This window comes from Coloeus monedula, assembly GCF_965178545.1.
Source record: "Coloeus monedula genome assembly, chromosome: Z".
NCBI classification, from domain to species: domain Eukaryota; kingdom Metazoa; phylum Chordata; class Aves; order Passeriformes; family Corvidae; genus Coloeus; species Coloeus monedula.
In genome coordinates, this window is record NC_138822.1 from 76,641,193 (window position 1) to 76,655,030 (window position 13,838).

A 13,838-nucleotide genomic window follows, 5' to 3' on the forward strand; every position below is an offset into this window, starting at 1 on the left:
CGGGCCATTAAATCAGAGCTAACTGCGCGTGCAGGGAGATGACTAGCTTCGTTACAACCGCTTCGGCGGCTAATTACCCCGAGCTGCATTGCCACACTTAAGTCAATTTGATGCCGCTTTCCCAGGACCCTGGAGAATAAGCGGGGAAGTTGGGAAGTCGGTGCGGACGCACTTGTTGCGATGGACAGGGCTGAGATCGGGGTGGTGGCGGAGACCAAACCGGCTCTGCTTGTCCCAGGAGGAGAGAAATCAGTTTGCAAAAGGCCAGATGCCCAGCTGGGCAGCCCCGATGCCCTGGTGGGAGATGCTGTGTACAGTGATGGCTCCATGCTCAAGCCACCTGCTCCTACCCGGAGCCTCGGAGGTCAGGTAAGGGTCAGTTTGTGGGCTCTGGGATGAGGCAATCAGGCAGAAGGATAGGACCAGCATGTAGGAGGGCATTCAGCATCACAGCCAGTGGCTCTGAGCTCACACGAGCCAGGAGGCTCATCCTGTCTGTCCCAGCCCCATGGACACGGATGGGGGAGCAACGCACGGATGGGGCACAGGGAACACAGCCCTCTGCAGGAACTGTTGTCTTGGACATAGGAGGACAGCATTTCTCTCCTTGCAAGGTATTTATAGCCCCCAGGAGCTCACTCTCAGATTCGACAGGGAGAGGGGGTCTCATTAGAGAATGAGAATGGCTCATTAGTGACAAATGAAAACTATTAGTGAAGACCTGAGGGTAGACAGTGCTTGGCATCCTCCCACACCAGCTGTGGTGGCATCACTGCCCATCGTCTACCCCTGTACAGTCCCTTTCAGCCCCTGTACAGGGGCTTTCCTGGAGGAGAGTACAGACAGAGGTGAATAGAATATCCCTCAGCTCTGCCCAGGGACCAGCTGCCACTATCCCATACCATGGGTGGGCACAGGGAAGGGGGCAGCAGCATCAGGAGGAGAGCTGGACTCACTGGCAGCACCCAGGTCAGTGATGAACCAGTCCCTGGCTGCATCCCAGTAGTAGGCAGCATGAGGGCAGCAGCCCCAGCCAGAGAGGATGAAGGGGAACAGCTCCAGCGCTGAGCATCTCAGCCAGCAGCCTCCACACAGCAAGTTTGCCAGGACTCAGCCCTCTCCCAGGAGCTGGCTGAGCCTTGGGCTGCGTCCATTTCTCCTCCCCGTTTCCTACTCCTCCACAAGCCTGCAGCACTCAGAGACAGACTCAGAGCTCCCCCCAGGGAGGAAGAGGAGGCAGCGCAGGGACGGGGACAGGAGCAAGAGGCATTGCGCTAACAGCACATCATCCCATGAGCCCCCAGTGTTACCTCCCACCAGCAGCTGGGGGTCTTCACCAGAGACCCCAAACCTCCCAGCTAGGGCTGAGAGCCACGAGAGCACAGGTAGAGGCACTTTGCTTCCAGGTTTTATTGTCCAGGGGGGTTGTGCCCCTCCACAGGGCAGAAGAACTTCAGTCCCACCAGTGAGACTGGACTGGTAATGAGGGCAAGCCCTTTTGTGGTGATAGGAGCGTGCCATGGGGGCAGAAGACAGAGCCTGGGATGGTGAAAGAGACAAGGAAAAACATCACCTACATGCGGATGCCATGGGATTAGGCCCTGAGTCCCCAAACCAGCAAAACCAGTCCCAAAAACCAGCCAAGCCGTGACAAGGTTCAGGAGAATGTGGGAGCTCAGAGGGTTCGCAACTGACGTGAATTCCCAGACCTCAGCTGGGTCTCAGACCTCTCACCACTCCCAGCTGACTCCTGGCCTTACTGAGCACACCAAACGATACAAACCTAGCGCAACCTGAGGCTGTTCCCTTTTGTCCTATCATTAGTTATCTGGGAGAAAAGACCAACCCCCACCTGGCTATGACCGCCTTTCAGGTAGTGGTGGAGAGCAGTAAGATCCCCCCCTCACACTCACATCCAAGGGCTGGATGCTCTGCTGCTTCCCATCACACCTCCTCAGCCCTCTTCTTGTAGTGCACCTCGGGGAGGCTCCTCAGGCGCTCAGCTGCCTGCAGGGCACAGCACAAGGGACAGCCATGGGCTGTCACACCCTGGCACACAACCCCCTGGTTCCCCCAATCCCCCTGGGCTGCACTCACCTGCTCCGGGGTGAGGTCCCTCTGCGCCTGTGCCAGCATCTCGTATCCCACCATGAACTTGCGGACGGTGGCAGAGCGCAGCAGTGGCGGGTAGTAGTGGGCATGGAGCTGCCAGTGCCTGCAGTCCTCCTCCAGGTAGGGGCCTGTGGGGGCTCCTTCCAGGCATAGAGGCACCGTGTGAGCTGCAGGGAGGGGACAGGGATGTGGAGGAGAGGATTGTGGAGCCACACCACTCACCATGCCAGCCCATGGAGTAGGGGAAGGAGACTTCGAAGAGGTTGTCGTACTTGATGAGCAGCCTCTGCATGATGGAGGCCAGGTCTGCAGAAAAGTGAAGTGATTCACACCCCGAGCTGGCCAGCAGCTTGCCAGGTGTGCAGTGGGGTCACCCGCAGCACCTCTCCCTGGGTGGACACCAGTGACAGGCAGGAGGGATGCACTTGGTAATTCCTGCCCCTCCCCACTCATGCAGGGAGCCCAAGCAATGCAGCAGGAGAAGCCCCCCACAAAAGCAGGGAACAGCCTGTGCTTCATCACCCCCAAAACGACACCAGCAGTGCTGCTTGTGCCCAAACAACTAGCTCTCATCCTAACAAAAAGGGATGCCGTTCCCCTCCTCGGCTAAGCCTAGCAGCCCCCACCCCAAGGACATAAGCCTTCCACCACCAGCACAGCTGCCCCCTAACAAAGGTCAAGCCCAAAGGACATGGGATGGGGTACAACAAGGCTCAGAGCCACTTACTGTCCCTTTCGCTGTCACTGAGGTCCTGCAGGCGGCAGACGTGGCGGCGGGGCAGCAGCAGGGTCTGGTACGGCCAGGTAGCCCAGTATGGCACCACAACCAGCCAGTCTGCATTCTCCACCACCAGCCGTTCCTGCAGGGCACAGAATCATGGAATCAACTAGGCTGGAAAAGACCTTTGAGATCATCAAGTCCGATCTATGACCTAACATCACCTTATCAACTAAACCATGGCACTGAGTGCCACATCCAGCCTTTTTGACTCCACCACCTCCTGGGCAGTCCACTCCAATGCCCAATCACTCTTTCAGTGAAGATTTTTTTCCTAATGTCCAGCCTAAACTTCCCCTGGTGCAGCTTATGACTGTGTCCTCTTGTCCTGTCCCTGGTTGCCTAGGAGAGACCAACCCCCATCTGACTACAACCTCCTTTCAGGGAGTTGTGGAGAGTGACATGGTCTCCCCTGAGCCTCCTTTTTTCCAGGTTAAACACCCTCAGCTCCCTCAGCTGCTCTTCATAGGGCTTGAGTCCCAAATCCTTCACCAGCCTTGCTGCCCTTCTCCAGATGCATTCGAGCACCTCAACATCCTTCCTAAATTGGGGGCCCAATACTGGACACAGTATTTAATTACTTCCTTGGTCCTGCTGGCTACACTATTTCACTATTCCTGATACAGGCCAGGATGCCATTGGCCTTCTTGTCCCCCTGGGCACACTGCTGGTTCATGTCCAGTCGGCCGTGGACCAGCACCCCCAAGCCCCTTTCTGCCTGGCCGCTGTCCAGCCACTCTGTCCCCAGCCTGTAGCACTGCAGGGGGCTCTTACACGAAGCACTTGATGGGGACATAAACAGTCCCAATGCCCCAGGGCACTGCTGGGCACTCCCAGGGCCCAGCTCCTGGGGGCTGGGGAGCCCACCCTGACACACAACCAGCTCCCAGGGAGGGGATATGGATGACATCCACGCCTTCACCTTTCGGCGAGCCTCCTGCTCAGCATACTCCAGCAGCATGGGCACGCCGTGCTGGCTCAGGTGCTGGCGCTGGGTCCGGTCCTCCAGGCGCGCCTCGTTCGGGAGGAAGCTGCTGGCCCACACCTGGGAGGGACATTGGGACACAGGACTAAGGTACCCCTCACTTGCAGGGGCACCCCTAGTCACGCTGCCCATCTGCCGGTCCCTGCTGCCACCAGGTGGAGAGTCTTGCATGTGGCAGCCACAAGGGACAGTCCCCAGAAGGGGAGGGGACAGGACACACACAGGGGTATTACTCATTGCAAAAAGCTTCTGGACCAGGGCAGGGGGGTTGCCGTTCACATCTGCCCTCGGGGTTTATTGTAGGGTCACTACAGGGACTTGTAGTTTAGCCAGGTCACAGGTGGGACAGCCTCACCTGGCAGTGGGGGTGCGGGTTGGAGCAGCCCATCATCGCTCCCTTGTTCTCGAAGATCTGTGAGAGAAGGAAGAGGTGCAGCCAGCAGGTCCAAACCACAGGGCCCCCACTACAGGCCATCTTGGTGTCCCCAGCACAGCAGGGAAGCAACTCACAGGAGAACAGAGCCTCACAGCCACATGGAAACGCTCAGCAGGGCACAAAGTAGGGACAGGAGACCCACACACAACTAAGATGGTCCTAATGCCAGGTGCTGCCAGAGTACCCAGCGCTGGCCTCCCATCTTCACCCACGAAAGAGCAGCCCCCACCAGCCCCACACCTGCACCCAGGGGTAGGAAGCACCCAGCTCGGTCGCCAGCTCTGCCCACGCATCGACGACAGCCCGGATCTCTGGCAGGGACATGAGGGGCAGCGTCAGGTCCGACCAGGGGTGGAAGCACATCACCTTGCTGTGGAGGAAACACGCATAGCTGTGACTACGGGTGTCTCGAGACCCTCAAGGCCTTGCTGAGTGCAGTGGGACAAGACCCCCAGAATGACCCCACCTGAGCAGGTGTGTACAGAATAGGTACTACATGAGGGGACCAGTCCCAGTCCAGCACCATTTCACAGGTTTTCAACAAATTGTGTCCCAAACCCGCTGGAGCCATGGAAGTACTTACCACACACCCCGGGCTGGGGCAGCTTGAAACAAGGGGTGATCACTGTCATCTGGGGAAGGACAGAGAGTGGGCAGGGAGAAGGTGCTGGGCCAGCACCCAAGCCTCTCCAGGCCACCCTGCAGCAGCCCCAGGATCCAAGTCTGGGGGTCCCCAGCAGCTTGCTCTGCTCCCCAAAGTTACCAGGCTCTGGAGCATCAGGCTGAAGTGCAGGGAAGTCATTTGGGAAGACGAAAGTACCCTCATACTGGGGGTTCACCTGCCGGGGTGAGAGACGGGATGAGTGTAGGAGGGGGTGGCAGGGAGAGCCCGGGCCCCTGTGTCCCTGGTGGTACCTCGCCGTTGGCCCGGGTGGCTCCGGGACAGAGGGGGTTGTCGGGGTCCCAGCGGGGCACATCCTCGGGGGGCGGCTTCTCCAGCTGACCCTGCCAAGGCCGCTTCACCCGGTGGGCCGACACCAGCACCCAGTCGTCCCGCAGCGGGTTGTATCGAGCGTGCTGGTGCTCTGCGGGGAGCGAGAGCAGCGGGGCGTCAGGCGCAGACCCCCCGGCAAAGGAGGCGCACGCTCCCCAGCCACCGCGCCCCCTCAAGCGGCAAGCAAGACGGTCCACACTCCGCTTTATGCCCTCCTTCAGCTTCACCCCTTCCTCCCTGTCCCCAGCCCGGGAGCCCTGCCGCTCTGGACGGGGAGGATCCCCGCAGCTCCCGCTTCCCGGGGTCGTGCTGGGCTCCGCCGGGAGTCTAGAGGGAGGGATGGGGGGAAAGCAGCCCCATCCGTACCGCTGGCACGGAAGCGGCCACCCCTCTCCTCCGCCCCCGCCGGCGATGGCTCCATGCCGCCGCACTCCCGGAAACCCGGCGGGACCGGCCCCTTCCAGCCTCCCGCCCCGCCCCGCCGCGCCGGCGCAGCCGCCCGGGCCGTGCGTGGCGTGGCCGCGGCGGGGGCGGTCCCGGCCCGGGTCCCGCTCCCGGTGCCGGGGGCGGCGGAGCGCGGGATGGGCGCGGCGTGGGGGCGGTGGGCGCTGCGGGCCGGGCTGGCGCTGGGCGCGCTGGCGCTGGTGCTGCAGGGGCTGCGGGGGTGGCTGGCGGCCAAGCGGTACGAGTTCACCCCCGCCGAGATCGCACAGCTCGCCCGGCACCACGCGGGTACGCGCCGCCCGGGGGGACGCGGAGGGGCGGCGGGGAGCGGGGCCGAGGAGGGATGGCGGTGGGGATGGGCATGGGCATGGGGTTGGGGATGGAGAAAGGAGCCGGGGACGTGGCGGGGAGCTCCGGCCTGGGCTGGAGGGGGGAGGCGTAGCGGGGACGAAGGTCCGAGGAGAGTCCGGTACAGGGGGGCCGGGATCATGGCGGGAATGGGGCTGGAGTCAGGGAGGGGCGGGGAGCTGGGTCTGCGCAACAAGACCGGGACAGGGAGGGGATCGGTACCGGGGAACAGCAACAGGGAACGCGGGGGTAGCGGGGTGGAAGATAGGACTGGAGCAAAGGAGGGATGGGGACCAGGACAGCGGCATCACTCAATCTGTTTGGGGCTGAAGCTCCGGGTGGGTCAGGCGTGGGGCTTCAGAAGAGGGCTGTCCCCACAGGGCACAGGGGGTTTGGTCGGTGCTTCGTCTCACCGGGACAGGGGCACTGTCACCTTGCTTGGGTCTCCCATATTGCCCAGCACCTGGAATGGGCCAGAGGACTGGAGCATTCGGTGCTGCTTGTCCTCTGTCACCATCCAGGGAGGCGATGGTCAACAGGAGCTGAGGGCTGGAGAGAGGAGATGTCTTCCCTAGGCAGACCTCGCTGAGGGTGTGCTGGGACGCTGTGGCTGTACAGGGGATTCGGGGAGGAGGTGGTCGGAAGAGCTTTTTCTGTGCCGGGGACTTAACAGTCACCCTGGGTGCTGCAGGGCTGGACCATGAGCTGGCTTTCTCCAAGATCATTGTGGAGCTGCGAAAGAAGCACCCGGGCCACATCCTGCCAGACGAGGATCTGCAGTGGGTGTTTGTGAATGCGGGCGGGTGGATGGGCTCCATGTGCCTGCTCCATGCCTCGCTCACCGAGTACGTGCTGCTCTTCGGGACAGCTGTCGACACTGGGGGACACTCTGGTAAGCAGGGGGACAGGGCTGGTGGGCAGGGGAGTTCTCCGAGCTCTTCCTACTCCGCTCTTTCAGGTGCAGCTGGCCATTGTGTGCCCAGCACAGGGAGCCCGCTGCCTCACTACTTGTATGGGCTGAATGATGCTGGCAAACACTCTCTGCGTGGGGACCAGCCCCCATGGTGTCCTGCATCATCTGCAGGTCCCTGTTTGTGATACGCCACATGGCCAGGACTCTCCGCATCCAGCTGGCAGGCGATGGCAGACATCTCATCTCCCAGTGCTTCAGGAGGGAGCAAATGCCAAAGAAGTTGGAAATAATGGGGCTTAAGGACACCAACCAGCCCTGGCTGGTGGTATATGGCTGTTCATACAGACAGTGGGGGTGCAGAGCCATCAGCGCTTCTTGGTGTATTGAGGCACTGGGGCTGCCGTCCTGACCCCCAGAGGCCTGCTCCACAATTCAGACCTGGGCTCCTGTGCTGTCCCTGGCAGGGGGATGCTGAGCTAGTGTTGTCTGTCCTCCCACAGGTCGCTACTGGGCAGATATTTCTGACACCGTCATCTCTGGGACATTCCGGCAATGGAAGGAGGGGACCACCAGAAGTGAGATCTACTATCCAGGTAAGTGCAGCAGTATGGTGCCCTGCAGGTTGCACCCATGCCTTTGGGGCACAGTCAGTTGCTGTTGTAGAAGCCCTTCCTTTGAGCTGACAGAAGCCAAGAGCTCAGGATAGGGCAGTTTGGGTCTCCAGTGGCACATCCCAGCATCTCAGTGGGTGGCAGTAAGAGAAAAGTGAGCAAGGCTGGGGTGGGGTTGGAAGGCTCAACCCTGCAGGTCCCAATCCCATGTTTCCCATTTGGGTGTGATGTGGGGCAGCCACTGGGAGCCGTGCTGGTTGTGTGTTTTGGCAGGGGACACCATCGTGCACCAGGCGGGAGAGGCCACGTCAGTGCAGTGGAGCGCAGGCACCTGGATGGTGGAGTACGGCCGGGGCTTCATCCCCTCCACACTTGCCTTCGCCCTGGCTGACACTCTCTTCAGCACTCAGGACTTCGTCACCCTCTTCTACACCCTGCGTGTCTACGCCAAGGGCCTGCTCCTGGAAGCCAATGCCTTCTTCAGCACCTTTGGGTGCTGAGCCCATCTCACCAGGGCGCCCTGCCAAGCCCAGTTGGCTCCTTTCCTTCCAGCCTTTTTCTCTTCCTCCCCAAGCCCAGGTTCTAGCAGAGGCAGCAGGAGATCCCCTGTGCCTTCCCCAAATTGTTCTGTCCTTTCCCCACAGGCCAACAGGGTGCCAGGACAGAGGGACCTCGGCAGTCACAGCAACACAGACTGCCAGTTCTCTTTACTACCTGTCTGTCCCTCCTTTCTATTGGAGTCACGACCTGCTTTTCCATCCCTCGGGGCTGGAGTGGCCTTGCAGTGTACAAACACCCCTGTGTGCCCTCAGCATGCAGCAGGAGAGAAGCTGGAACTGGCTGTCCCAGGCCCCAAAAGATTTCGTCAGCTCCTGAGACATCAGGGGGGATGATGCTGCCCTCAAGGCAGGGTGCACAGGGTGGACCAGACCAGAGCACTCACTGCAAAGGTCGGCCGCTAAGTCCCCCATGTCTCTGGCAGCCTGCCGGGACTGCGGGCAGCGCAAAGCGCTGTGTCCAGCTGGCAGCATCTCCCGTGGCTCCATCCCTGCGGATGTGGGTTGGCAGCACACAGCATCACCCTGGCACGGGGCAGGATCAGCGCTGAGACCCCCTGGCAGTGGGGGGATGCCTGGCTTCTGTGCTGGAGGGCCCCCTACTCCCCTGTGTGTCATCTGCCCTGGGGGATGCCTGGGGCTGGAAGAGGGTCACTTCCCCACAGTCGCCTCCTGGCAGTGCCCCCCAAGGGGGAAACCCACCGTCTGTCGCCTTAATGGAGACCCCGTTCTGCGTGGCCTCTTGGCTATGCACATACCTAGTGTCCTCGAGTGCCCAAAAGTCTGTACTAGCTCAGGATGGGATCTCGCCCCTCAAAACACTTTCCCCAGCTGTGAGACCCCCTGGGGACAGCCACTCTGCTTGGCTCCCGGCATGGGATCCCGGCTGCCAGGAGAGTGATCCCCCAGCCAAACCCAGCTGTGGACCCTGCTTGCACCCCTGTGGTCAGACCCGTGTGAGCTCACTGCTTGGTGGAGGGCTTTCACCTCACACTGCTGCCAAACACACGAGTGTGTCCCTGGCCACCCAGGCCTGTAGCATGTTGATCCTCCTGCTCCCTGGACTGTCCCTGTTCTGCTGACCGGCAGCCCTGCACACGGGCTAGTTCTTAATTTGCTACCTGAAAAGAGATGTCAGTAATAAAGTTGTTCATCCCATGTACTCCAGTCTCTGGAAGAGTCTCTGGAGTGTGCTGAACCCTGCTATGGTGAAAGCCAGCTCTGGGACAGGAGTCCTACTGACAGCTGGCTGTCCCTGGAGAAGCTGACATATCCCACTCAGGGTCCTGGGAGCCATGGGTACAGCGCTGGGCAGGATCAGCCCTGTCTCAGCTCCCGGGGATTGGCAGAAGATGGTGCTGTTACTCCTCTCGCCACTGCGGTCACTGGTGACCGAAAGCCTGGGCTGGTGCCAGGTCCCCACTTCCATCGGCAATCCCGTGCTCAGGGGGCTTCATCCTTCTGAGGCATAGTGCCAGTGCTGAGTCTGTGGTCCTGCGAGGGTGGTTGGACCCACACATAGCAGGTGGTGGTTTTGAGAGGTTTGCACAGATACACACTCACAGGTGTGCACACATGCTGTCAGACACATCTCTGTGTGTGTGTGTGTGTGTGTTCACAGGTCATGTGTGTATATAGGTAGAATAGTTTTCAGGTGGGTGTGGGCACAACAGGTGGGGCTGGCACACGTTTGTAAATAGGTAGAACAAGCCTGTCCATACAATCAGAGCAACTGCAGGCGTGTGAGTGGGTAGGACATGTGTGCTGGGCGTAGTCAGAAGAGGTTTGTTCCTGCACGTGTGTGTGCCCGTGCAGGTGGCACAAGCGTGTCACACCTGTGCATGTGCACAGCCACAATGCTCGTGGCAGCAGACGTGCACCCCGTGTGCTCATGGACAGGCGGGCTCTGTGTGTGTGTGTGTGTGTGTGCGCACGCATGGGCAGGCTCTGTGTGTGCACGTGTGTGTTCCTGTGGGCTGCCAGGCCACCCTGGCCCCACACCAGGCTCGTTCCCTGGGCTTTAGCAGGGAACATGAGCAATCCCAGCCGAGCTGGCCCGCGCAGCAAGGCGCTAACTCAGCAGCTCGTATCAATACCGCTCCACTTACAGCGAAGGCCGCGTAATGAAAATCCAATGGGCACGCTGGTGGGAGTAAATAAGTATGCCATTAAAATAAGAAAATCAAAGCTCTGGACAGGTCTTTTCTCTTGCCCATTGATTTCTTTTATTACGGAAATATTGCTGCTAAATAACATTAGTGTGAACAATCTCAGCAGTGTTTTCTGTAGCGCCCGTGTCAATAACTCCATCACGGGCGGGGGATTCCCCCCCAGCCTGACCGCAGGGCCAGCAGCCCTGTCCATGCAAAAGGCTGCTCTGGGGATGCCTTCTTCAACATTCCCAGCTCAGCTGGGATGTGCCAAGCAGAGAAACTACACAACACAGGGTGGCTCAGGCAGATGCCAGCAGGGTGGAGCTGGGCTTGCACCCAGGAACCCTGGCTGCTCTGCTGCAGCAGGAGGGTTTCTCCTCATCCCAGCATGGAGCCAGGCATTCACAAAAACATCCCTTTGGTGTTTGCAGCCTCTTAATAAGGTAAGTGTCTCCAATGACCAGCAGAGAAGAGATGAGTTCTGGACACAGCAAGTTCAGGCTATTGGTGCCTCTGCCCCTTCTTCCCCCGCCTCCTTATCCATGCCTGAGTCCATGCTGGCCTGATCCAGCTGCCTGCAGCTTGCCATCATTTGCCATCATTGCCATTCTCACAGAGAAACTGAGGCATGGGTTGGAAGCTCATCTGCAATCACCCAGCTGCAGCACAGCCCCTGTGCCAGCCCTTTCCCCCTTGGCTGCCCAGGCACACAGCATCCTTCAAAATGACCACAGGCAGCAGGGACATCCTTGGAGAACCAGAGGATGTGACCAGGACACACAGGAAATACGCACCCTTTGGTGTCCAGAGGCCAGAAGGGACCCCAGAGCACATCAAAGGACACCAAACCTTTATGGAGTGGCTGGAGGTGGGCAAGGAGAGTCAGCCATGGGCATCTGCACCCCACGTCTGGCTCTACCCCAATCGCAGCTGAAGTGACCATGAGTGGCATCTTCCCGAGCTGTCACCAGGACAAATGCACATCGCTGCCCTCCTAGCACCTTCCCCCTGCAACTTGCTTTATCTTGCTGTCCCTCCACATGCAGTGGGTATTGATCAGCCCGCAGGATCTATCTCTCGATTCTTCCTGCAGTATCTCTCTGCTCCAAGTATCTCTCACTCTGCTCCGCTGTCTGCTGTGCCCATCTATACCTCCACTATCTGTCTGTGCTGCCTCAGCCACAGCCATCGATAGCCATTTGGGGAATTTCTCTCCAGCTGGGAGCATCCCCAGACCCCAGCGGTGCAAAACGCTGAGCAGGGGGGCGAAGGGGACACAGTCCTGCTTGCTTGCCCCAAGGAGAGCCTGAGCACAGACATACTTCATGACACTTGTGCAGAACCCCAGAACTGCTGTTATCACTGTGGAGGTTCTAGAGAGGAACTGAGCAGGACAGGTCCCTTGCTGGCCAGGCCCAAGGCGACGGGACACGCTGCACCCCCTGGCGACCTTGGTGTTGCCACTAGCTGGCCTAGCCACATCCCCCAACTCTGGGTGCTAAACTGACCCAAGCACCCCAACCCCTCTGCCTTGCAGAACCGGAGCTTCCCCAAACACTTGGGTTCCAGTTGGGCCGTGGAGAAGTCACCAGGGCTGTCTCATTCCACCCAGCCCAGCTTTCAGGTTGCAGGGAATGAGTCACAACCCAGAGCAGAGAGTGCAGCACCCTAGGGTGCAAGGCTCCTCCAAGGGAGGCTGGAGCCATGTGGCATGGATTCCTGTGCAATGAGTCCTGAGGGTCATCTGGCCCTGTGGATCCCTCTGAAACAGGACCAGGTCTCATCTTCCCACTGGAAATTCAACAGGAATGCCATACTGGCAAACTAACATTGAGAGGGGCTGGCAAGCTCCGGGAGGTCCCTACCACTGCTGCAGAGGGATAGGATGGGCCAGTGCAAGCTACAGCTGTCCAGCCCTGAAATAGGACGGCCGACAGCTAATTTATCTCCTGCGCAAAGATAAACAGCGCCTGGGGGCCCTGCGGGGTCGGGAGCTGCCCTGCTCTCCCAGGGAAGGGTCTGATTTTTCCAGGAGAGCCTCCCTGGTGGGCATGGTGCACTATGTCAAATGCTGCTGAGGTGCCAGGAGCTTAAGGAGCCCCGACAGTGACCAATGCCATGGCAGGACATGGGGTAGTTTCTCAAGAGATGCTCATGGGGAAGGTGGTGAGCCCAGAAGCAGCAGTTTTTCCCTGCAGAGGGAAGTGGTGAAGTGGACAGAGCTGGTCCATGGAGCCTGAGAGCCAAGTCAGCTCCTGTTACAGCCACAGCCAGTGGCTGTTTTTCCTCAAGATGCTTGGAGGAAAAGGGAGGACTTGGCTCATGCTGGCTGCCCCTGACCCCTGCAGCACACTGGTGGCCATGGAGGGGACAGAGCTACCAGCCCTTGGCACCCAGCCTCCTGTAATCCCATGCCACCAAAACCCAGTGCAGCAGTATGAAGTCTCAGTGACAAACTGCTCTGGCTGTGGGACGGGACTAAAGCCATAGTCCCTTGTGTCCCAGTGTTGTGGGGTAATGCTGCTCCCCAGCTGCAAACCCTGCAGCTGCCCCCACCAAAAAAAGCCCAAGGAAGAGCATGCACCTCCTTTGCCTCCTGCCAAAGTTTCCTCCATAGAAAAAGGGGTCAGGAAAAACTGTCAGGCAGGTGGAGGGAGAGGAAGGAAACAGTCTAGGGATGTTGCCAGCGGGCAGCACCCAGCACAGTGAGGTGCTGTGCTCTCACCTCAGCTTACATCCTTGTCTGACATCTGGAGACACACTTCATGATATCCCGGTGCCACAGTTTACTCCACTGCGAGCAGGGACACAGGGCAAGCCAGGAGCATTGAGACACTCCAGTGACAGAGATACGGCTGTGTTCTACCTACACCAGGAAGCCTCTTTGGGCATCCACCACATTGCAGTCTGACCCCTTCAGCCAGGGGCCAGGCACCCACAGCACCTCTCACAAAGATCCCTCAGAAGTCCCAGCCTCAGGGTCACGGGTCATGCTGCTGTGACCCCCCCAGCTCTCAAGGATGGAGCTCAGGGTTCAGCATTTGGAGCTTGCCCCAAACACCCTTTTGCACCTGCACATGGATTGATAGCATGAGTGCACACACCCACCTCCCCCAAAAAGGCACACGTGCACACACCTGCCCCTCCTACCCTCCCAACAGAGATTGCACACACCAACAAGTGAACTCACAAAAGCACACACCCAGCTCCCCACTGACATATATACAGCATTTATTATTGTCCCCAAGAGCAAACACACGTGTGTGCATACACTGCAGGCGCTCAGCCCCTCTGACAGTGCACATGGCTGCACACACACGTGTGCATAGTTATTGCTCCATGTGATGGACACACATCCTCCACACGCACCTTCAGGGCGTACACACACCTTAAACACCGGGCACACTCGCCTTGGTGTGGGGGGGCTCCCGTACAGACATGTATAATGCATTCACCTCTCCCGGTATGCACAGGCACGGGGGTGCTCAGACCCCCTGCACACACACA

At 59.4% G+C, this 13,838-nt stretch overlaps 2 protein-coding genes across 2 annotated transcripts; one reads left to right on the plus strand and one right to left on the minus strand.

Moving 5' to 3' along the window:
- Positions 1–1,492: 1,492 nt before the first annotated feature.
- On the minus strand, positions 1,493–5,726 carry GALT (galactose-1-phosphate uridylyltransferase; the record flags this gene model as incomplete). The annotated part of the gene is made up of 12 exons (XM_082302265.1): positions 1,493–1,539; positions 1,914–2,007; positions 2,098–2,252; positions 2,335–2,418; positions 2,840–2,972; positions 3,813–3,935; positions 4,231–4,287; positions 4,552–4,681; positions 4,895–4,943; positions 5,075–5,150; positions 5,227–5,396; positions 5,672–5,726. The coding sequence occupies 11 exons, from the start codon at positions 5,724–5,726 to the stop codon at positions 1,945–1,947; spliced, it is 1,095 nt and encodes a 364-aa protein (XP_082158391.1). The 3' UTR covers positions 1,493–1,539; positions 1,914–1,944.
- A 145-nt stretch (positions 5,727–5,871) lies between these two features.
- SIGMAR1 (sigma non-opioid intracellular receptor 1) lies at positions 5,872–9,328 on the plus strand. Its single transcript, XM_082301547.1, has 4 exons — positions 5,872–6,037; positions 6,789–6,989; positions 7,511–7,603; positions 7,895–9,328. The coding sequence occupies exons 1-4, from the start codon at positions 5,887–5,889 to the stop codon at positions 8,119–8,121; spliced, it is 672 nt and encodes a 223-aa protein (XP_082157673.1). The 5' UTR covers positions 5,872–5,886; the 3' UTR covers positions 8,122–9,328.
- The last annotated feature ends 4,510 nt before the right edge of the window (positions 9,329–13,838 follow it).

What these genes read in the sequence shown, in the direction of transcription:
- SIGMAR1 (XM_082301547.1), top strand. Translation starts at nt 5,887, where the DNA reads ATGGGCGCGGCGTGGGGGCGGTGGGCGCTGCGGGCCGGGCTGGCGCTG. An exon ending in CGACACTGGGGGACACTCTG is followed by an intron (nt 6,990 to 7,510) that starts GTAAGCAGGGGG and finishes GTCCTCCCACAG; the next exon opens with GTCGCTACTGGGCAGATATT. An exon ending in AAGTGAGATCTACTATCCAG is followed by an intron (nt 7,604 to 7,894) that starts GTAAGTGCAGCA and finishes GTGTTTTGGCAG; the next exon opens with GGGACACCATCGTGCACCAG.